We start from the raw sequence: 23,000 nt of genomic DNA on the forward strand, positions 1-23,000 counted from the left end.
CATAGAAATTTGCGAAGTACATACAGATCTGAAAGATTCAGACCCGTTGACTATAACATCTCTCACAAGCATAACATGTTCAAACCCAGAACTCATCGAGTGTTAATCACATGGTAATGTGAACTAGATTATTGACTCTAGTAAACTCTTTGGGTGTTAGTCACATGGGGATGTGACCTTGAGTGTTAATCACATATCGATGTGAACTGGATTATTGACTCTAGTGCAAGTGGGAGACTGTTGGAAATATGCCCTAGAGGCAATAATAAATTAGTTATTATTATATTTCCTTGTTCATGATAATCGTTTATTATCCATGCTAGAATTGTATTGATAGGAAACTCAGATACATGTGTGGATACATAGACAACAACATGTCCCTAGTAAGCCTCTAGTTGACTAGCTCGTTGATCAATAGATGGTTACGGTTTTCTGACCATGGACACTGGATGTCATTGATAACGGGATCACATCATTAGGAGAATGATGTGATGGACAAAGACCCAATCCTAAGCCTAGCACAAGATCATGTAGTTCGTATGCTAAAGCTTTTCTAATGTCAAGTATCATTTCCTTAGACCATGAGATTGTGCAACTCCCGGATACCGTAGGAGTGCTTTGGGTGTGCCAAACGTCACAACGTAACTGGGTGGCTATAAAGGTACACTACAGGTATCTCCGAAAGTGTCTGTTGGGTTGGCACGAATCGAGACTGGGATTTGTCACTCCGTGTAAACGGAGAGGTATCTCTGGGCCCACTCGGTAGGACATCATCATAATGTGCACAATGTGATCAAGGAGTTGATCACGGGATGATGTGTTACGAAACGAGTAAAGAGACTTGCCGGTAACGAGATTGAACAAGGTATCGAGATACCGACGATCGAATCTCGGGCAAGTATCGTACCGCTAGACAAAGGGAATTGTATACGGGATTGATTAAGTCCTTGACATCGTGGTTCATCCGATGAGATCATCGTGGAACATGTGGGAGCCAACATGGGTATCCAGATCCCGCTATTGGTTATTGACCGGAGAGTCATCTCGGTCATGTCTGCATGTCTCCCGAACCCGTAGGGTCTACACACTTAAGGTTCGGTGACGCTAGGGTTATAGAGATATTAGTATGCGGTAACCCGAAAGTTGTTCGGAGTCCCGGATGAGATCCCGGACGTCACGAGGAGTTACGGAATGGTCCGGAGGTAAAGATTTATATATGGGAAGTCTTGTTTTGGTCGCCGGAAAAGTTTCGCGCATTATCGGTATTGTACCGGGAGTGCCGAAAGGGGTCCGGGGGTCCACCAAGGGGGTCCACCTGCCCCGGGGGGCCACATGGGCTGTAGGGGTGTGCGCCTTGGCCTATATGGGTCAAGGGCACCAGCCCCAAGAGGCCCATGCGCCAAGAGATAAGGGAAAGAAAGAGTCCTAAAGGGGGAAGGCACCTCCTAGGTGCCTTGGGGAGGATGGACTCCTCCCTGGCCGCACCCTTCCTTGGAGGAAGGACCAAGGCTGCGCCCCCCCTCTCCCTTGGCCCTATATATAGTGGGGGGAAGGGAGGGCAGCCATACCTAAGCCCTGGCGCCTCCCTCTCCCTCCCATGACACATCTCCCTCCTCCCGCAGCGCTTGGCTAAGCCCTGTTGGAATCCCGCTACTTCCACCACCATGCCGTCGTGCTGCTGGATCTCCATCAACCTCTCCTCCCCCTTGCTGGATCAAGAAGGAGGAGACGTCGCTGCTCCGTACGTGTGTTGAACGCGGAGGTGCCGTCCGTTCGGCGCTAGGATCATCGGTGATTTGGATCACGACGAGTACGACTCCATCAACCCCGTTCTCTTGAACGCTTCCGCGCGCGATCTACAAGAGTATGTAGATCCACTCCTTCCTCGTTGCTAGATGACTCCATAGATAGATCTTGGTGACATGTAGGAAATTTTTGAATTTATGCTACGTTCCCCAACAGCAGAAAGGAGCACTCACATTCTTTTCCATGATGTTGGGATGCGCTGCCTAGATCGTCTTTGTCATCCCTCTCCATGCTCGGCTCGATGCCAGTGCTAGTGGTTAACGGCATCGGGATAGTGATGCAGGCGCGTGCATGTCCTTGTTCTTATGTATTGTCGGCGCCGTCATGCGCCAAGGACCGTGAAGCAGCTGGTCGTGGTTGTGGCATTTTTTGCGTTACTGGCCCTGTTGATGGTTGTGTTTATGTTGGTCACAAAGGTTTGCATCCCAAAGGTGTTTGGCATCATCGCAACCACTTACAACACGACCATGTTCGTTATCGCAATGATCATGGATATCGTAAGTGATTTCTCAATTTGTGGCTTGTGGCTAGTGGTAAATGCCCAACATTACGGCCACCGTGACCACAATGGTGCAGCTCATTGTCAATTTTTTATTCTACCTCCATAACAAGAACGAGGACAAGGGAGGGTATGATGCAGCATAATTATGCTGATGTTGTTGCTACAACTTCTTCTGATATTTGGGGCTACAAAATTGCATGAAGTACAAGTTATTTACCTATCTTGCCATTGGCTGGCTGTTAGAAGCAGTTTTACTCATAGTCGTTTCAAACCATTTTGTGATCTGAGGTTATGTAAACCAATTATTTTTTATACCAAACTTTTATACTTTTTTGAACTAATTATACCATATTAAAATTTTAATTTGTATAATTTTCTATTACTTAGACATCATAGTTAGCTGCATGACAATGTTTATAAATAATAGTTACAATATTCCTTGTCATGCAGTTGTAATACATATTAATGGACAAAATTTTAAATTAACAAAAAACTCTTTCTAGTTAAAAAATCCTTTGAATTGACTTTTAAATATTGCATGAATGATAGTGTATACCCATATATTTGCATACACTGCTCTAATTGCTGCACCTAATTCTCTCTTTAGCTTTGTTTCTTAAAACATTAGGGATATATTTGTAATTTTTTTTATCTTTTATAGTTTTACCTGCAAAATTTTCAGGACAAACGACTTTTTTCCTGATCAGGCTTTTAGTTTTCACGTGTTTATGTAACTTGATTTTTTCTTACTCACAAAAACATTGATTTTCTATTAATGAAATACATGGTTCCGCCGCAAAGGATGTTAAGCGATCATGTCACACATGTGCCACGCAAGATGAAAATGAAATGTTGTAGACCCCGAAAACCCATTTAACAACGAGCAAATGATAATATTGTTATTACTGTTTTAGTGCTTTATTGACGCAAAACCATAACAAGTAAGGCATGCAGTCGCTTCAGAAGAACACCACCCTTAACCGACGAAAAGTACATTGATAGCACAACTAACATCGAATCTGACTAGTCAGACCCACGTGTAAGGGCTGACATGGCAAAGACTAGTCGGCCGAGGTGGTCAGTGGTCCACATATCTGCTGCTAAAATGGGCGCTGGCCCACCTGTCGGTGACCCATCAGCCGCTAGCCGACGCGGCACCTGGCCACCGCCATGGCTGGAGCCAATGGCGGAGCTTGCAGCAAATTCCTGGACGGGCTGGGTAGGCCAAATTGCATGAAATTGGTTTTTCCCCGGCCCATGGACCGGCTATAATAGGAGGATGTGGTGCAAAGCTGGGCGGGCCATGGCCCATGTAGCCTTGCTGAAGCTCCGCCAGTGGCTGGAGCCAAGCACCGGGAGCACCTATAGGCGGAAAATCCTATTCGCCGCTCGCTGCGGCAAACCGTCGAGCGATCGCACAGGGGCAGCGCAGCGAGCGACAGAAATGGGCCGGCCCACACATAATGCGTCCAAACCGGTTTTGGGAACCTTCCAGAAGGTTCCCTGAACCGGTTTTTTTCCTATATCATTTTTTCTGGTTCTTTTTCGGCTTTCTATTATTTTTTTATTTCTCTTTTTTCGTTTCTGTTTCTTTTTCATTTTTTCGTTTTTTGTTTCTTGTTTCATTTTCTTTTTCAAGTTTATTTTTCTTTTTCAGAATATGTTCGTAGTTTTACAAATGTTTATGATTTTCTTTTTTATTTCCTTTTCTTTTCTTCTTGTCCTTTAAAAAACAAAAAACTAAATATTGTTCGTGTTTCCAAAAAATGTTCTCAAAATTCAAAATTTGTTCTCGTTACACAAAAAAGTACAAAAGTTCTGAAATTCAGAAAATGTACTGAATTTCAATTTTTTGTTCACATATTCAAAAAATGTTAGCCCTTCCAAATTTTTTCAGGATTTTTCAAAATTCTCTCTGTTTCAAAATATGTTTTCAAGATTCAGAAAATGTTTGTGCTTTAAAAAATTGTTCGGACTTCCAAATTTGTTCGGAATTTTTCAAAATTTCTCTCCGTTTCGAAATATGTTCTCAAGATTCAAAAATGTTCATGCTTTAAAAAATTGTTCGCGCTTCCAAATTTGTTCAAGATTTTTTAAAATTGGTCACCATTTCAAAATTTGTTCTCAAGATTCAAAAAATGTTTGGGAATTGAAAAAAATATTCCAGCTTTCCAGATTTGTTCACAAATTCAATAATAGTTCATGTTTTTCAAAAAAAATCACAAATTCAAAAAATGTTCTGGAAGTTTTAAAAATATAAACATTTTTGTTTTTTGTTCACAAATTCAAGAAAGTTCCCCTTTCTCAAATTTGTTCCCGCAGACGCATCCCAGGGAAAATATCAGATGATATCAATACTTAGGTGATACCATGATACGGGCTTCCGGGCCGTTGGATCTCAGATCCAACGGCTCCCGGAAGTCAATTGTACCTATGCGAAATTTTAAGACTCCCGGATAACTTTTTTGCAAAATGCTTAAGAACTTCGGGGAGCCGTCGGATCTGAGATCCAACGACTCCCAGAAGCCCGTATCATGGTATCACCTAAGTGTTGGTATCACCTGATATTTTCCAATAGGGCCGGAGCCAAGCTCCCGTCATTCATGTCGTCCGGTTGTCGCAGAAATGGATAAAAATGAATGTATATGGAAGAACACTGAATAATGACGAGTAGCACATCGAACTAGTATATACTGGTACTGGGGTCATTTACTTCAGTTTAGCCTCTCATGACAGTAAGCATTAGCCAAAGGCATCAAGAGACCTCCGTAGACATCATCCAGCCCAGTATATGTGTCTGGGAGCACTTATTATTAACATTATGAACAAGTAAAAGAAATTCTCATGCTTTCGCTACGATTTCTTATTTGATCCTCAAGAAGAAGAAAAACTCCTTCCCGTGCGCCGGCGGTGGCGGTCCAGTCTAGAGTTTGGATGACTGCTCGACCCCGGGATATTCTTTACGCCATGTCTTGTGGATGTGTGTTACCACAAAACCCCCAGGGGTTTCAGGCTGAGTGACATCACGAAAACAACCCGTGTTAAAATTTCCAAAATACGAGTGGGTCAGGTCAGGTTTTGGCTCAACACAAGTGATATATATATATACCTTTACATTCAGTGCAAGAGTTGTAAAACAGCACGCCCACGCAGCACCTGAAAATAGCAGCGCATCAAACATTCAGCTGAGGATGATTTGCTAAAATAAGGTTTATCAAGATAACGGGAGCGTGCTGTCCCACAGGACGAAAAAACTTTGAAATCCACGTCACTGTCCCACAGGTTATGTGCTATGCCCTCCATTAGGTAGAATCAGAGAATCATGTCCATCAGATAGAATCGATCAACCGGCCAAAGCCATGCTAAAGTCCCCATACCTCTTTGTTAGGAAGGGAACATGCCAAATCAGGTAGCCAGATCATTTTAACTAGCTTGAAGCACAATTTTCCATTAATCATAGACCAAGATTGATTTTCGACATCCCCAACTGACTCAGGATATAACTACTGATTGCTCAACAACAAATGACCCCCAACCCACGGGTTGTCCTTTTGCAAAGGACTTTGAATCTATGGCCATTATCATCAAGTGGTCATTCATGTTTACATATGTAGTAAAGGAATTCATGTTTCAGTCAACTTCTACTATCTAGATCACTTCATACTATAACCAGTAAGTCCATAATATCTGGCCAGAATAGAGTTATACAACAGTCCACACTGTAAATTTAGCATTGTACTTTTCTGTAACTGAATGATGCGGTCATTGTTTCGCAACAGGCAAAAAAAGGATATGTGCGCAAAGTAATAAAGGTAAACTATAAATGACACTATCTATAAATAAAACAAGAATTCTGATTGAGCACATACAAACTGGGTAAAAAGATACTGCCATCTGAACAAAATGTATTAAATAGCATTTTTTGTTAAAGTTTGAGTTGCTCAACGCAGTAACTGTATAATACTTTGCAGATTCATAACAACTCACCTTCTGCCTCCCACAAGTCGAATCTCACAAGCCAACTGTCAGAAGCAGTCTGCAAGATAACTAGTCTGTCCACCCATGATCGGTACTTTTTCCCTTGTTTGTCACCATAACATGAAGCCAGCTCATCAATGGATGAATGGATCGAAAGTTCAACCCCAGACGGATGAATAATAACTCCATTTGCATCCTAGCACCCACAATAAATAAATAAATAAATAATCTGAAAGCTTAAGAAAATATTAACGAAAATATGGCATTTTCTCAGAATTAGAAAGCTCGAGAAACTGAGATGGGAGAGGGGAGAAATTTACACAAAAGCTAACCAAACTGTTTAAGTGTATATGGAAGTGGAAAACCATATACATACTGTGATGTTTTTGAAGTACTGTATAACTGAATCAGCCTTTGGAACATCAGCTCTACGCCACTTTTCGTACAGAACATAGAACTTCACAATGGCCGCTGTAGGCTTGAAAGGGTCCTCCTTGATGTAAGGAAACTCAACGTCTCTTGGAGAAACATTAGGTCCTAGCTTGAAGTGCCCAATAGCTTGAATAATACCAGCAGCACACCTCTCAGTTGCATGAATTATCTTAGGATTATCCTTCGCATTTTCTGCATGCCACTGGAGTAGTTCCTCTTGGGCATTGCTAACCTAACATTTTAGAACATAGAGTTGCAGTAAACTCACATTCATTCACGCCTGAACTTTAATAGACACATCATGCAAGTTATTGTACACTGACCATGACACCATGTACACCAGGGATACTGAATAATTCTGCATCATTACCAGAGTCACCACAAGCAAGAGTATTGTTGGGTGTTTTTCCGCATGAACCTAACTTCTTGAGCAAATATGCAAGTGCTTGACCCTTTCCAGCCCCTTGAGCTAATATGTCAAGATCCTGGCCACCACTGTAGATTATTTTCGCATCTACCTGTTTACAGTAAATATAGTAGTTAACCACACAAATTCCAAAAAACCATGATTCTTAAAGAATATATTACGAAAAACTAACACCTAACAACATCAGTAAACATGCTGCCTCTTAGAAAAAAAGTAAGCATGCTGCCTCACCCCACGTTTCTCAAACTTCTCGGAGAGAGACTTGATCACTCCCTGAGCGTTCTTCTTGTCAACCAAAAAGCTGACCTTATGTGGACGCTGTTCTGTCTCTACCTGCATTCATGCAAGTGAATGACAATAAAGTGTTATTTGTATAGAGATCAAAATGATTATTAATTAGGGGAAGTAGCTGTTTAGCAATCGAACATGCCTGAAGCTTCAGCTCAGAAAACTTAGCTGTCTCCTCAAGAACAATATTCCTGTCCCACTTATTGTTCAGATATTCCTCCCAGCCATGATCAGGGACCATGGCTTCACCATAAGTTATCTCAGAGCCCACAGACAAAATAGTGATGTCTGGAGTTAGCATAGGCTTCTCTTTCCTCAATTCCTTATACAGAGTAGGTGATCTTCCTGTTGAAAAGACAAGAAGAGAATCCTGACAGTAAACAGACTCCCAAAGGGCCCCAAACCTAAGCAAAGACAAGTTTTCTTCGTCATGATGATCAACCTGAAAGTTTGAAACCCAAGAAACTTCAAATTAGTTGGTCATACAAAAAAGTTACAATTATCTCTGGACAAAATCCAAGCTGCGAGTTTAGACAAACACCATTGTGTGATCGAGATCTGAAACAATCATAAGACGCGCAGAGCCCTTGAGCTTATCCATTTTAGCAACCTGCAAAGATGGCTGTCCTTCTGTGAGGAATCAAGACTCGAAGGGAAGATCTTGGGTGCATAAAACATCAAGAAAAGTTCTATTCGTGCCATTGACATCATTAACTACGAACCCAGACTTTCACAGGCAGTCGAAGCAGCAAGTAAAAGAGTAGTTCTTATATACTCATCCTAATGTTTCCACTGCTGGTTTGCTGCATGCTATGAACTGTCTCAAGATTTAAGAATATAAACTATCACACCCAACTCAGATCATGGACGCACTCAAATGTGAAATAGAAACACATTGTCCGGTTTTAAGAGAACATTTACAATCAAATTCTCATACAATCAGTGCTAACATAGAAGTGTGATTCAATTGTGTTTTGATACTGCTAGGATGCTACAGGCCAGGTAGTTAGCATCGCTGGCTCTAGAATCTGGACGAGCAACACACCCTACCAGAATGTTAAGAACAATCCAAGCAGGTTAGTGTTCGTCACCAGCGATAGAAAGCAAACCAAGCCCGGATTGATCCCCACTCCACGTCAGTCTAGGCGAACGGCACAGGAGGACGGCAGCTATGGGAGGGTCCCCTTCGAGGTGGCGTGCGAGATCCGGAGGCATGTTTGGCGTAGATTGTGTTCAATCGACGAAGTCGTCGCCAGGGGAAGAGGAAGGGTTGTGGTGCGTGGGAGGAGAGACGGGTGGCGAGTGGTTGTTTCAGGAGAGATGGACGAGCGCCTTTCTTCCTCACGAACTTCATTGGTGGTGAGGCCCCCGCGCCTTGGCTGCAACCGTTCCCTTGTATCGACACATCGACGGGTACCACAAGATACCATATCTCAGCATCTCCGGCCCATCCAATGGCATATCCATCTGTTTTTCGAAATGATTATTAAAGGTTAAGAACATAGTTTTTTTACTACTTTGAAAATAAAAACCGGTGTTTTGACTAAAGACAGCTCAGCAAAGAAATGATGGAGATCATATCTAGCCAGGGGATAATTGGAAAAGAGACGATTAAGGTTCTCATTAACTGCCACAAAACCCGCAATGCTTTATTTCCACCATTTCTTTGCACCCCGAGCCTGTCACCAAGTTTGGAGGGTGGCTCCGGGGGGTGCCGGGCAAATTTTGGCTCGGCCCAGACACTTGGGAGTTGCCCGGTGCGGCCGTTTTTTCAGTTTGGACCCCCATTGGGCCTTTGGGGGTTCGTTCGGGGTGAAGATGCTCTAATCATCCTTTTCCTCCTTTTATTTTTACTCATGCTCTTGACCATGCACAATGCCTCGTATTCTAGCTATCAAAATGAAAATATAGCTAGCACCAACAAACATATTGCTAACCCACTGAATACTACATATTGGACAAGAACAGACAGCACAGCAGCAAAATCAAACAGATTGCAAGCATGCAACAGAACCATATTATATATAAAAAGTAATGAAAGACGGGCCTGTTTATTTCGAATCATCCCCTCTCAAGATCGGGATCCTCTCGATCTCAATCTGCTGCTGGCCGAGATCGGGTCGAGATTCGCGGTACGCGAGGGAGGAGTTGAGGCGGGCGGATTCATACCTTGACGGAGCCCGAGGGCCTGGCGCCGCACGGCCGATCTGCCGCTGGTCCCCGCCGCCGCGCCGCGCGAACCGCCGGTATCCACCGCTGCTTGGTGAGAGCGCCGACCCGCTGCTCCACCGCCGCCACAGAGAGGAAGAAAGGAAGAGGCGAGGAGGGATGGGGTTCGTGCGGTTGGCGGTGAAATAGGGGAGATCGATCGTGGGGGGGTGAGCCAGCCCGTGAGGAGAGGTGAACCACTGCCCACTTCCGGATCGGAAAACGCTCTCCGTCACCCGACCCATCTCTCGTCTCTCCCTTCTGTCCACCGCCCCAACCGCGCGTCCCGCCTTTTACATCAGAGCGATATACACAACTTTTTATTATATAGTTTTATTTAGAGATATATAAGAGTATGAAAAGTAAATCGAAATTACAATGGCTAAAGTGGCTACATGAATCGGTCACCGGAAAAATGCTAGAATGACAAGGCTAAACATAGTGTAATCTTCTAGCATGTTGTCAGTCACCCCGGTTGAATATAGGCCGAACGATCAGACCCTCATCAGTTGAGTATATCCAGAATTCATAAGAACCCGCTGGCCGGGTTGTAGGAGAAAGGACCACATGATGATCCAGTACGTAGCACGGTGAACAACCAATGGCGGAGACAGGGGGTGCCAGCAGGGGCCCAGGCCCCCCTAACATCCAAGATTTGTTGATAATTTGCTTATGAACAGTGTAAAATTAGTCATTAGTTGCTTCTAAATGCCTCTCTTCCAATGGTTTGGCCCTCCCCAATCTGATTCACCGTCATTTGGCCCCCTCGATCGACTTTTTCTGGCTCCGCCACTGTGAACAATCTATAAAAAATGAGCACCCAAACCTTGCTGAACACCACATCATTTCGGCAATTCCATATAGCCCAAATAAATGGAGACACGTCAATGCAAATATGCACTTTAGTTTTCTTGTTTTCCCCGAAAAGTCATGTTCCAAACATATGAGCAATAGTGATAGGAGGTGGAGTATTAAAATAATACACAAGCCGCCAAATGTTACGAACAAAGGAACAAGAGATAAACAAATGCTCTAAAGTTTCATACAAAAGGCACATCTTATACAGCCGTTCCAGCGTCTCCTGGTTAGATTATCTTTTGTGAGAATAACTTTCCGATTGACAAAACACACGAAGATTTTAATCTTTAACGAAACTTTTAGTTTTCACAAATACTTTAGTAGCAAAGGTGTATGCTCATTCATATAATCAATACACATAGACTTAACTGAAATTGCTCCAGATGGAGTCAACTGCCACCTGAACGTATCATCATCAATAGATAAAGATACACCCCTAAGTCTTTCCACTAAATCCAGCCAGGTGGTCCATTTTACCGCATGTTAAAGACCTTTTACACAAACTCAATGTTTATCAGTGGAGCATTAGTTAAAACGCCAGCCACTAAGACATGCTTATTACACGCAATGCTAAAGAGAGAGGGGTTCAACGCAATGCTAAAGAGAGAGGGGTATTGAACCGATAATGGCCTATCCCCAAGCCAAATGTCGTGCCAAAAGTGGGGGCCTAACCATTCCCCACAACAAAAGGAATTACATGAGAAGAAGTCCTTCTGAACCGCAAGTAATCCTCTCCAAAATGGAGAGTCGGATGGTTTTGGAGTAACTTGGCCAATGTTTTACCACAAAAGTATTTATTGCATAAGAGTTCTTGCCAAATGCCTGCCTCATGTAATAGTTTGAATAGCCATTTACTTAACAAACATCTATTTTTAATTTCAAGTAACTCAATACCCCAGCCCCCTTGGTCTTTAGGACGGCAGACGATATTCCACTTTGTTAAGCCATTCTTTCTCTTATGTTGATCACTTTGCTAGGAAACCTGACCGCGAAAGTAATCAAGTTTTTTTCAAACCCCAACTAGTATTTCAAAAAAAGGAGAGAATGAACATGGGTAGATTAGTGAGAACAAAATTTATCAAGACAAGATGATCCCCGTATGGGAGCATCTCTTCCCACCCATGAAGCAGGTATTTCTCGAAAGGGTCCTCAATTGGTTTCCATTCTTTATTTAGCAACTTTCTATAATGAATAGGAATTACCAAATATTTAAATGTCAAAGTAACCGCCTCACAACCAAAAATGTGCCAATACTCATTTTACATCTCAATAGCTTCGCCAAAGCAATATATTTCACTTTCATGAAAGTTAATCTTAAGTGTCGACCGTTGTTCAAATATAGACAAAATAAGCTTCATATTAACAACTTTGTCAAGGTCATGCTCAAGAAAAAAAATATCATCAACGTATTGGAGAATCGATACCCCTCCATCAACTAGATGAGGTATAAGACCTCCTACCTGGCCATCTTTCTTTGCTCTTACAATAAGGACATCCAACATATCGACAACAATATTAAAAAGAACTGAAGACAGCTGGCCACCTTGTCTCAGCCCTTTTAGCGTTTAAAAGTAATGACCAATTTCATCATTCAGACCAATCCCAACACTACCTCCTTGCACAAATCTAGCAACATCTTTTAGGGTCAAAACCCTTCATACATAGAGCTTGTTGCAAAAAGGACCATTTAACCGTATCATATGCCTTTTCAAAACCAATTTTGAAAAGCACTCCATTGACACGTCTCCAACACATCTATAATTTATGAAGTATCCATGCCATGTTTACAATATTTTTATATGGTTTTGGTGCACTTTTATACGATTTTTATGGAACTAACCTATTAACCTAGTGCCCAGTGTGAGTTGTTGTTTTCTGCATGTTTTTGGTTTTTCAGGAAATCCGTACCAAACAAGGTCCAAATACCAAGAAAATTTACGATGATTTTTTTTGAACATAAGAGACTCCCGAAGCTTCGAGGAAGGACCAGAAGACCCACGAGGGAGTCACGAGCTCACTGATGTCTACTACGTAACTTTATTCTTATAAACTCGTGTTGGGCCTCCAAGCGTAGAGTTTTGTAGGACAGTAGCAATTTTCTCTCAAGTGGATGACCTAAGATTTATCAATCCGTGGGAGGCATAGGATGAAGATAGTCTCTCTCAAACAACCCTGCAACCAAATAGCAAAGAGTCTCTTATGTCCCCAACACACCAAATACAATGGTAAATTGTATAGGTGCATTAGTTCGGTGAAGAGATGGTCATACAGGTGTAGTAATGATAGTAGACGTTGATTTTTGTAATAAGAAAAATAAAAAAACAGCAAGGTAACAACAAAAGTGAGCACAAATGATATTGCAATGCTTGAAAATAAGGCCTAGGGTTCATATTTTCACTAGAGCAATCTCTCAACAATGCTAACATAATTGAATCATATAACAATTCCTCAACGTGCGATAATGAATCACTCCAAAGTTCTTATCTAGCGGAGAACCTAAGATGAAATTGTTTGTAGGGTACAAAACCACCTCAAAGTTATCCTTTCCAATCAATCTATCGAGCTATTCCTATAAGAGTCACAAACAGCCCAAGAGTTCGTACTAAAATAACACTGATGACCCACAAGTATAGGCGATCTATCATAGTCCTTTCGATAAGTAAGAGTGTCGAACCCAACGAGGAGCAGAAGGAAATGATAAGCGGTTTTCAGCAAGGTATTCTCTGCAAGTACTGAAATAAGTGGTAACAGATAGTTTTGTGATAGGATAAATTGTAACGAGCAACAAGTAACAAAAGTAAATAAAGTGCAGCAAGGTGGCCCAATCCTTTTGTAGCAAAGGACAAGCCAGAACAAACTCTTATAATAGGAAAAGCGCTCCCGAGGACACATGAGAATATCGTCAAGCTAGTTTTCATCACGTTCATATGATTCGCGTTCGATAGTTTGATAATTTGATATGTGGGTGGACCGGTGCTTGGGTGCTGTTCTTACTTGAACAAGCATCCCACTTATGATTAACCTCTATTGCAAGCATCCGCAACTACAACAAAAGTATTAAGGTAAACCTAACCATAGCATGAAACATATGGATCCAAATCAGCCCCTTACGAAGCAACGCATAAACTAGGGTTTAAGCTTCTGTCACTCTAGCAACCCATCATCTACTTATTACTTCCCAATGCCTTCCTCTAGGCCCAAATAATGGTGAAGTGTTATGTAGTCGACGTTCACATAACACCACTAGAGGCTAGACAACATACATCTTATCAAAATATCAAATGAATACCAAATTCACATGACTACTCATAGCAAGACTTCTCCCTTGTCCTCAGGAACGAACGTAATTACTCACAAAGCATATTCATGTTCATAATCAGAGGGGTAATAATATGCATATAGGATCTGAACATATGATCTTCCACCAATTAAACGAACTAGCATCAACTACAAGGAGTAATCAACACTACTAGCAACCTACTAGCACCAATCCCGGATTTTGAGACAAGAATTGGATGCAAGAGATGAACTAGGGTTTGGAGATGAGATGGTGCTGGTGAAGATGTTGATGGAGATTGTCCTCTCCCGAAGAGAGGAGCGTTGGTGATGACGATGGTGATGATTTCCCCCTCCCGGAGGGAAGTATCCCCGGCAAAACAGCTCTGCCGGAGCTCTAGATTGGATCCGCCAAGGTTCCGCCTCGTGGCGGCGGAGTCTCGTCCCGAAAAGTTCCCCCTTATTTTTTCTCATCGAAAGACTTCATATAGGAGAAGATGGGTGTCGGAGAGCCACCAGGGGGCCCACGAGGTAGGGGGCGCACCCTAGGGGGGCGCCCCCACCCTCGTGAGCAGGGTGTGGGCCCCCTGGCCTTCATCTTTGGTGAAGATTTTTCTTTATTTATTTAAGACGTTCCGTGGAGTTTCAGGACTTTTGGAGTTGCGCAGAATAGGTCTCTAATATTTGCTCCTTTTCCAGCCCAGAATTCCAGCTGCCGGCATTCTCCCTCCTTATGTAAACCTTGTAAAATAAGAGAGAATAGTCATAAGTATTGTGATATAAAGTGAAATAACAGTCCATAATGCAATAAATATCGATATAAAAGCATGATGCAAAATGGACGTATCAACTCCCCCAAGCTTAGACCTCGCTTGTCCTCAAGCGAAAAGCCGATAACAATAAATATTTCCTCATGTTTAGAGGTAGAGGCGTCGATAAAAATAAAATACGGACATGAAGGCATCACGATTATTCTCATAACATCAACATATATAGATTTTGTCATATGACTACTTATGTTCAAGTGATGATCTATTCACAATGCAAAAGTATAAATCATAAACCTTATTGGGCTCCGACAAACTATAATCTCACTCGTTGAAGCAATTGCAATTTATCATAACATCGGAAAGAGTCTATGTCAGAGCTAAAAAGCAAGTCCACATACTCAACTATCATTTAGTCCTCCATAATTGCTAACACTCACGCGATACTTGTGGTTACGGAGTTTTAATCGGACAGAGAGAAAGATAGGGGCTTATAGTTTTGCCCCACAACCTTTTACCTCAAGGGTAATGTCAACAATAATGGTTCATGCTCCCCTACATCCAATTAGATATATATATATATCATGTTCTTTCCAACATGCTGAGCTTGTCAAAGGATAAAATGAAAAAGAAAAGGTGAAGATCACCACGACTCTTGCATAAGGTAGAAGATAATAATAAAGGATAGGCTCTTCGCAGAGGGAAGCAGAGGTTGCCATGCGCTTTTATGGTTGGATGCATAAAATCTCAATGCGAAAGAACGTCACTTTATATTGCCCCTTGTGATATGAACCTTTATTATGCAGTCCGTCGCTTTTATTACTTCCACATCACAAGATCGTATAAAGCTTATTTCTCCCACACCAATCAATCATAAATATTTAGAGCAATTTTTATTGCTTTGCACCGATGACAACTTACTTGAAGGATCTTACTCAATCCATAGGTAGATATGGTGGACTCTCATGGCAAAACTGGTTTAAGGGTATTTGGAAGAACAAGTAGTATTTCTACTTGGTGCTGAGAATTTGGCTAGCATGAGGGGGAAAGGCAAGATCAACAAGTTAGAGGATCCATGACAACATACTTTATCTCAGATATAAGAAAGACATAACTCATCACGTTGTCTTCCTTGTCCAACATCAACTCTTTGGCATGTCATATTTTAATGAGTGCTCCCAATCATAAAAGATGTCAATGATAATATATCTATATGTGAAAACCTCTCTTTCCTTATTACTTCCTATTAATTGCAACAATGACCAAAGCTATGTCTGCCAACTCCCAACAACTTTTAATCATCATACTCTTTCTATGTGAAGTCATTACTCTCAATAAGATCAATATGAACTTTTTGTTTCTTTTTATTCTTTTTCTCTTTTCTTTTATTCACCCAAGATCGTGGCAAAATAATCAAGCCCTTGACTCAACACTAATCTTTATTATATATAACTCACGGACTCGATTACATAGAGAGATCATAAAGCAAAACTGAAAACTAGATCATGCCATAAACTTTATTCTACTAGATCAAGATACTACTAATAGGATCGAACTAAGAAAAACGGTAAAGATAGGATTTGTGATTGTGATACGATACCGGGGCACCTCCCCCAAGCTTGGCAGTTGCCAAGGGGACTGCCCATACCCAAGTGATTATGTCTCCTTCTTTGTTGGTGAAGAAGATGGTGGTGATGCAGGCTTAGTTGATGGCTTAGGCTTCTCCCTTAATTTGCGCTTGAGGACGGCATTTTGATCCCTCAGATCATCAATTTCCCACTCCAGGGTTAATATCTTTTTGCATAGATCCTGCTTATTTTCCTGCAAGAGACGAAAAGGGATAAACTCGAACTTGGGTTTCTTTACCCTATCAGGGAGACTTGACTTTTTGAACTCCACGTGCATGTCCCCAGGTTGAGGTAATGGCGCTTCATCTTCATCTGAGCTCGTCTCCTCCTTCCCCTTGGGTTCATAGTCCTCTTCTTCCTCCGTGGTCTATCCATCATGTTCCACATCTCCATAGACCTTTGGATTTGCTAAGTAGTCATCCACATAGCTTTCTCCTTCCGAATCCTGGGAAGACATGTTGATTTAATCTGCAACGGGACAGCTCGAAACGAGAACAGAGCATAATTGCGTGGTACGGGAGTCAAAACCTTCGGGAGAATATATAATGAATTTTTACCGACCAAAATACGTAATGTGCAAGAAAACGGAGTCCGGAAGGCACAAGAGGTGCTCATGAGGTAGGGGGGCGCGCCCAGGGGGGTAGGGCGCGCCTACCACCCTTGTGGGGCCCTCGTGTCCTTCCCGGACTGCTACTTATTTTTCTATTTTTCTAAATATTCCAAAATGGAGAAATATTGCCTTGAAAGTTGTTTTGGAGTCGGTTTACTTACCGTACCACATACCTATTCCTTTTCGGAGTCTGAAACGTTCCGGAAAGTGTCTCTTATGTATTCCTCCGGGGTTATGGTTTCAACATTTATGGGATTACCTAAGATATAATGTTTGATTCTTTGACCGTTTACCACCTTCGGATTTGTGCCCACGAAGTTGTTGATTTTTATGGCAGCGGAACGATAGACCTCTTCGATAACATAGGGGCCTTCCCATTTAGAGAGAAGTTTTCCTGCAAAAAATCTTAAAAGAGAGTTGTATAGCAATACATAATCACCTACATTAAACTCACGCTTTTGTATCCTTTTGTCATGCCATCTTTTAACTTTTTCTTTAAACAACTTGGCATTTTCATATGCTTGGGTTCTCCATTCATCAAGTGAGCTAATATCAAATAACCTCTTTTCACCGGCAAGTTTAAAATCATAGTTGAGCTCTTTAATAGCCCAATATGCCTTATGTTCTAGTTCGAGAGGTAAGTGACAGGCTTTTCCATAGACCATTTTATACGGAGACATACCCATAGGATTTTTGTATGCAGTTCTATAAGCCCACAATGCATCATCAAGTTTCTTAGACCAATTCTTTCTAGACCTATTAACAGTCTTTTGCAAAATTAATTTGAGCTCTCTGTTGCTCAACTCTACTTGACCACTAGACTGAGGGTGATAAGGAGATGCAATTCTATGATTAACATCATATTTAGCAAGCATTTTACGGAAAGCACCATGAATAAAGTGTGAACCACCATCAGTCATTAAGTATCTAGGGACTCCAAACCTCGAAAAAATAACTTCTTTAAGCATTTTAATAGAAGTGTTATGATCAGCACTACTAGTTGGAACAGCTTCTACCCACTTAGTAATGTAATCAACAACAACTAGAATATGTGTGTATCCATTAGAGGTAGGAAAAGGTCCCATATAATCGAAGCCCCAAACATCAAACGGTTCAATAACTAGAGAATAATTCATAGGCATTTCTTGACGTCTACTACTATTACCAATTCTTTGACATTCATCACAAGACAAGACAAACTTACGGGCATTCTTGAAGAGAGTAGGCCAATAAAAACCAGATTGCAATACCTTATGTGCAGTTCTATCTCCAGCGTGGTGTCCTCCATAAGACTCAGAATGACACTTGCGTAGGATCTGTTCCTGTTCATGCTCAGGTACACAACGTCTAATAAAACCATCTACTCCTTCTTTATAAATATGTGGGTCATCCCAAAAGTAATGTCTCAAATCATATAAGAACCTTTTATTTTGTTGGTATGTGAAGCTAGGTGGTATAAATTTAGAAACAATATAATTAGCATAATCAGCATACCATGGATTACTACGAGAAGTACTTATAACATTTAATTGTTCATCAGGAAAGCTATCATTAATAGGTAGTGGGTCATCAAGAATATTTTCTAACCTAGACAAGTTGTCTGCAACGGGGTTCTCAGCTCCCTTTCTATCAACAATATGCAAATCAAATTCTTGTAGAAAGAGAACCCATCTAATAAGTCTAGGTTTAGCATCTTTCTTTTCCATAAGGTATTTGATAGCAGCATGATCAGTTTGAATAGTTACTTTAGAATCAACAATATAAGATCTAAACTTATCACAAGCAAATACAACTGCTAAAAGCTCTTTTTCAGTAGTAGCATAATTTCTTTGAGCATTGTCTAGAGTCTTACTAGCATAATGAATAACATTTAATTTCTTATCAACTTTTTGCCCTAGAACAACACCTACAACATAATCACTAGCATCACACATAATTTCAAAGGGTAGATTCCAATCAGGTGGCTGAACAACAGGTGCAGTGACTAATGCTTTCTTAAGTATTTCAAATGCTTCTACACAATCATCAACAAAGACAAATGGTATATCTTTTTGCAATAAATTAGTCAGAGGCCGAGAAATTTTTGAGAAGTCCTTAATGAACCTCCTGTAAAATCCGGCGTGACCAAGGAAGCTTCTTATACCTTTGATGTCCTTGGGACATGGCATCTTTTCAATAACATCAACCTTGGCTTTATCAACTTCAATACCTCTTTCAGAAACTTTGTGCCCCAAGACAATACCTTCATTAACCATAAAGTGGCACTTTTCCCAATTCAAGACAAGATTAGTTTCTTCACATCTCTGCAAAACTCGATCAAGATTGCTCAAGCAATCATCAAAAGAGGAACCATAGATGGAAAAGTCGTCCATGAAAACCTCACAAATCTTTTCACAAAAGTCAGAGAATATAGCCATCATGCATCTTTGAAAGGTAGCAGGTGCATTACATAAACCAAAAGGCATACGCCTATAAGCAAAAGTACCAAAAGGGCATGTAAAAGTAGTCTTCGATTGATCGCTAGCCGACACAGGTATTTGACAGAAACCAGAATAACCATCTAGAAAGAAATTGTGTGTATGTTTGCATAATCTTTCTAGCATTTGATCAATAAAAAGGTAAGGGGTAATGATCTTTCTTAGTAGCTTTATTTAATTTGCGAAAATCAATTACCATCCTATAACCTATGATAATTCTTTGTGGAATCAATTCATCTTTATCATTAGGAACAACAGTAATACCTCCCTTCTTAGGGACACAATGGACAGGACTTACTGCTACCTCTTGAGCTTGCGTTGGTTTTCCCCGAAGAGGAAAGGATGATGCAGCAGAGTAGCGTAAGTATTTCCCTCAGTTTTTGAGAACCAAGGTATCAATCCAGTAGGAGGCCACGCGCAAGTCCCTCGTACCTACACAACACAAAGAGCTCAACGCAACTAACGCGATTAGGGGTTGTCAATCCCTTCACGATCACTTACGGAAGTGAGATCCGATAGATAATATTTTTGGTATTTTTGATATAAAGATGCAAAGTGAAAAGTAAAAGGCAAAGTAAAAACAAAACGAGATTAAAGTAATGGAGATTGATATGATGAGAATAGACCCGGGGGCCATAGGTTTCACTAGTGGCTTCTCTCAAGAGCATAAGTTTTCTATGGTGGGTGAACAAATTACTGTTGAGCAATTGACAGAATTGAGCATAGTTATGAGAATATCTAGGCATGATCATGTATATAGGCATCACGTCCGTGACAAGTAGATCGAAACGATTCTGCATCTACTTCTATTACTCCACTCATCGACCGCTATCCAGCATGCATCTAGAGTATTAAGTTAAAAACAGAGTAACACTTTAAGCAAGATGACATGATGTAGAGAGATAAATTCATGCAATATGAAATAAACCCCATCTTGTTATCCTCGATGGCAACGATACAATACGTGTCTTGCTGCCCCTTCTGTCACCGGGAAAGAACACCGCAAGATCGAACCCAAAGCTAACCACTTCTCCCATGGCAAGAACTACCAATCTAGTTGGCCAAACCAAACGGATAATTCGAAGAGACTTGCAAAGATAACCAATCATACATAAAAGAATTCAGAGAAGATTCAAATATTGTTCATAGATAGACTTGATCATAAACCCACAATTCATCGGTCTCAACAAACACACCGCAAAAGAAGAAGATTACATCGAATAGATCTCCACAAGAGAGGGGGAGAACATTGTATTGAGATCCAAAAAGAGAGAAGAAGCCATCTAGCTAATAACTATGGACCCGAAGGTCTGAGGTAAACTACTCACACTTCATCGGAGGGGCTATGATGATGTAGAAGCCCTCCGTGATGACGGCCCTCTCCGACGGAGCTCCAGAACAGGCCCCAAGATGGGATCTCGTGGATACAGAAAGTTGCGGTGGTGGAATTAGGTTTTTGGCCCCCGTTCTGATCGTTTGGGGGTACGTGGGTATATATAGGAGAAAGGAGTACGTCGGTGGAGCACCGAGGGGCCCACGAGGCAGGGGGGCGCCCCTACCCTCGTGACCGCCTCCGGTACTTCTTGGAGTAGGGTCCAAGTCTCCTGGGTCTTATCCGAGAAGAAAATCACGTTCCAAAAAGGATTTTTCTGTTTGGACTCCGTTTGATATTCTGTTTCTTCGAAATACTGAAATAGGCAAAAAACAGCAATTCTGGGCTGGGCCTCCGGTTAATAGGTTAGTCCCAAAAATAATATAAAAGTGGAAAATAAAGCCCAATATAGTCCAAAACAGTAGATAATATAGCATGGGGCAATCAAAAATTATAGATACGTTGGAGACGTATCACTTACCCACTCACTATCAGCAACGGGATAGATTATACCTGCCTCCAGAAGCTTTAGTATTTCTTTTCTTACCACTTCTTTCATTTTAGGATTCAGACGTCGTTGAGGATCACGAACTGGTTTGGCATCTGCTTCCAAATTTATTTTATGTTGACATAGAGTGGGACTAATGCCCTTAAGATCATCAAGAGTATATCCAATAGCAGCACGATGCTTCTTCAGAATTTTCAATAATCTTTCTTCTTCGTGCTCTGAAAGGTTAGCACTAATAATAACAGGATATATCTTCTTTTCATCAAGATAAGCATATTTAAGATTATCAGGCAAAGGTTTAAGCTCAAACACGGGATCACCCTTGGGTGGAGGAGGATCCCCTAAAATTTCAACAGGCAAATTATGATGCAGAATAGGTTCCTGTTTAAAGAATACTTCATCTATTTCCCTTCTTTCATTCATGAACATATCATTTTCATGGTCTAGCAAATAGTTTTCTAAAGGATCACTAGGAGGTACGGCAATAGAAGCAAGACCATATCATCCAAGCCAACAGTAACAACATTCTTTGTGCAATCTATGGTTGCATTAACAGTATTTAAGAAGGGTCTACCAAATATAATGGGACAAAAGCTATCTTGCGGAGAAGTAAGAACAAGAAAATCAGCAGGATATTTAGTTTTCCCACACAAGACTTCAACATCTCTAACAATTCCCATTGCTGAAATAGTATCTCTATTGGCAAGTTTAATTGTGACATCAATATCTTCTAACTCAGCAAGTGCAATTTCATGCTTGATTTCTTTATACAAGTCATAAGGTATAACACTAGCACTAGCACCCATATCACATAAGCCATGATAACAATGATCTCCTATTTTAACAGAAATAATAGGCACGCCTACCACAGGTCTATGTTTATCTTTATCACAAGGTTTAGCAATTCTAGCAGTTTCACCTTCGAACTGAATAACATGCCCATCAATATTATCAGACAAGAGATCTTTAACAATAGTAATATTAGGTTCTACTTTAGCTTGCTCAGGAGGTGTATAAGTTCTAATATTGCTTTTATGAACAACAGTTGAAGCTTTAGCATGATCCTTTATTCTAACAGGGAAAGGTGGTTTCTCAATATAAGAAGTAGGAACAATAGGATCATTATAAGTGACAGTCTTTTCTTCAACTTTAATAGGTGCGGCTACTTTTACTTCTATGGGAGGATGATATTTAAACCACTTCTCCTTAGGGAGATCAACATAAGTAGCAAAAGATTCACAGAAAGAAGCTACTATCTCAGAGTCAAGTCCATATTTAGTGCTAAACTTACAGAAAATATCGGTATCCATAAAAGATTTAACACAATCGAACTTAGGTTTCATACCTGACTCCTTACCTTCGTCGAGGTCCCAATCTTCAGAGTTGTGTTTAATTCTATCCAATAAATTCCATCTGAATTCAGTAGTCTTCATCATAAAAGAGCCAGCACAAGAAGTATCGAGCATGGTGCGATTATTATCAGAAAGCCGAGCATATAAATTTTGAATAATCATTTCTCTTGAGAGCTCATGATTGGGGCATGAATATAACATTGATTTAAGCCTCCCCCAAGCTTGAGCGATGCTTTATCCTTCCTGAGGCCAGAAATTATATATATAATTGCGATCACGATGAACAAGATGCATAGGGTAATACTTTTGATGAAATTCCAGCTTCAATCTTTTATAGTCCCAAGATCTCATATCATCACATAGCCTATACCATATCAATGCGTCTCCCTTCAAAGATAAAGGGAATACCTTCTTCTTAGCAACATCATCAGGTATACCTTCAAGCTTAAATAATCCACAAACTTCATCCACATATATTAAGTGCTCATCAGGATGCTTTGTTCCATCTCCT

At 41.0% G+C, this 23,000-nt stretch overlaps 1 protein-coding gene across 1 annotated transcript; it reads right to left on the reverse strand.

The window, feature by feature from the left end:
- Positions 1-4,972: 4,972 nt before the first annotated feature.
- Positions 4,973-9,884, reverse strand: LOC125506719 (sucrose-phosphatase 2). The gene is made up of 9 exons (XM_048671459.1): positions 9,603-9,884; positions 7,975-8,043; positions 7,576-7,875; positions 7,377-7,478; positions 7,042-7,236; positions 6,663-6,950; positions 6,296-6,482; positions 5,418-5,464; positions 4,973-5,321 (listed from the first exon to the last, which is right to left on the reverse strand). Exons 2-9 carry the CDS (start codon positions 8,032-8,034, stop codon positions 5,232-5,234), a joined length of 1,269 nt encoding a protein of 422 aa, XP_048527416.1. The 5' UTR covers positions 8,035-8,043; positions 9,603-9,884; the 3' UTR covers positions 4,973-5,231.
- Between the last annotated feature and the right edge of the window lie 13,116 nt (positions 9,885-23,000).

This window comes from Triticum urartu, chromosome 5, assembly GCF_003073215.2.
Source record: "Triticum urartu cultivar G1812 chromosome 5, Tu2.1, whole genome shotgun sequence".
Classification (NCBI taxonomy): domain Eukaryota; kingdom Viridiplantae; phylum Streptophyta; class Magnoliopsida; order Poales; family Poaceae; genus Triticum; species Triticum urartu.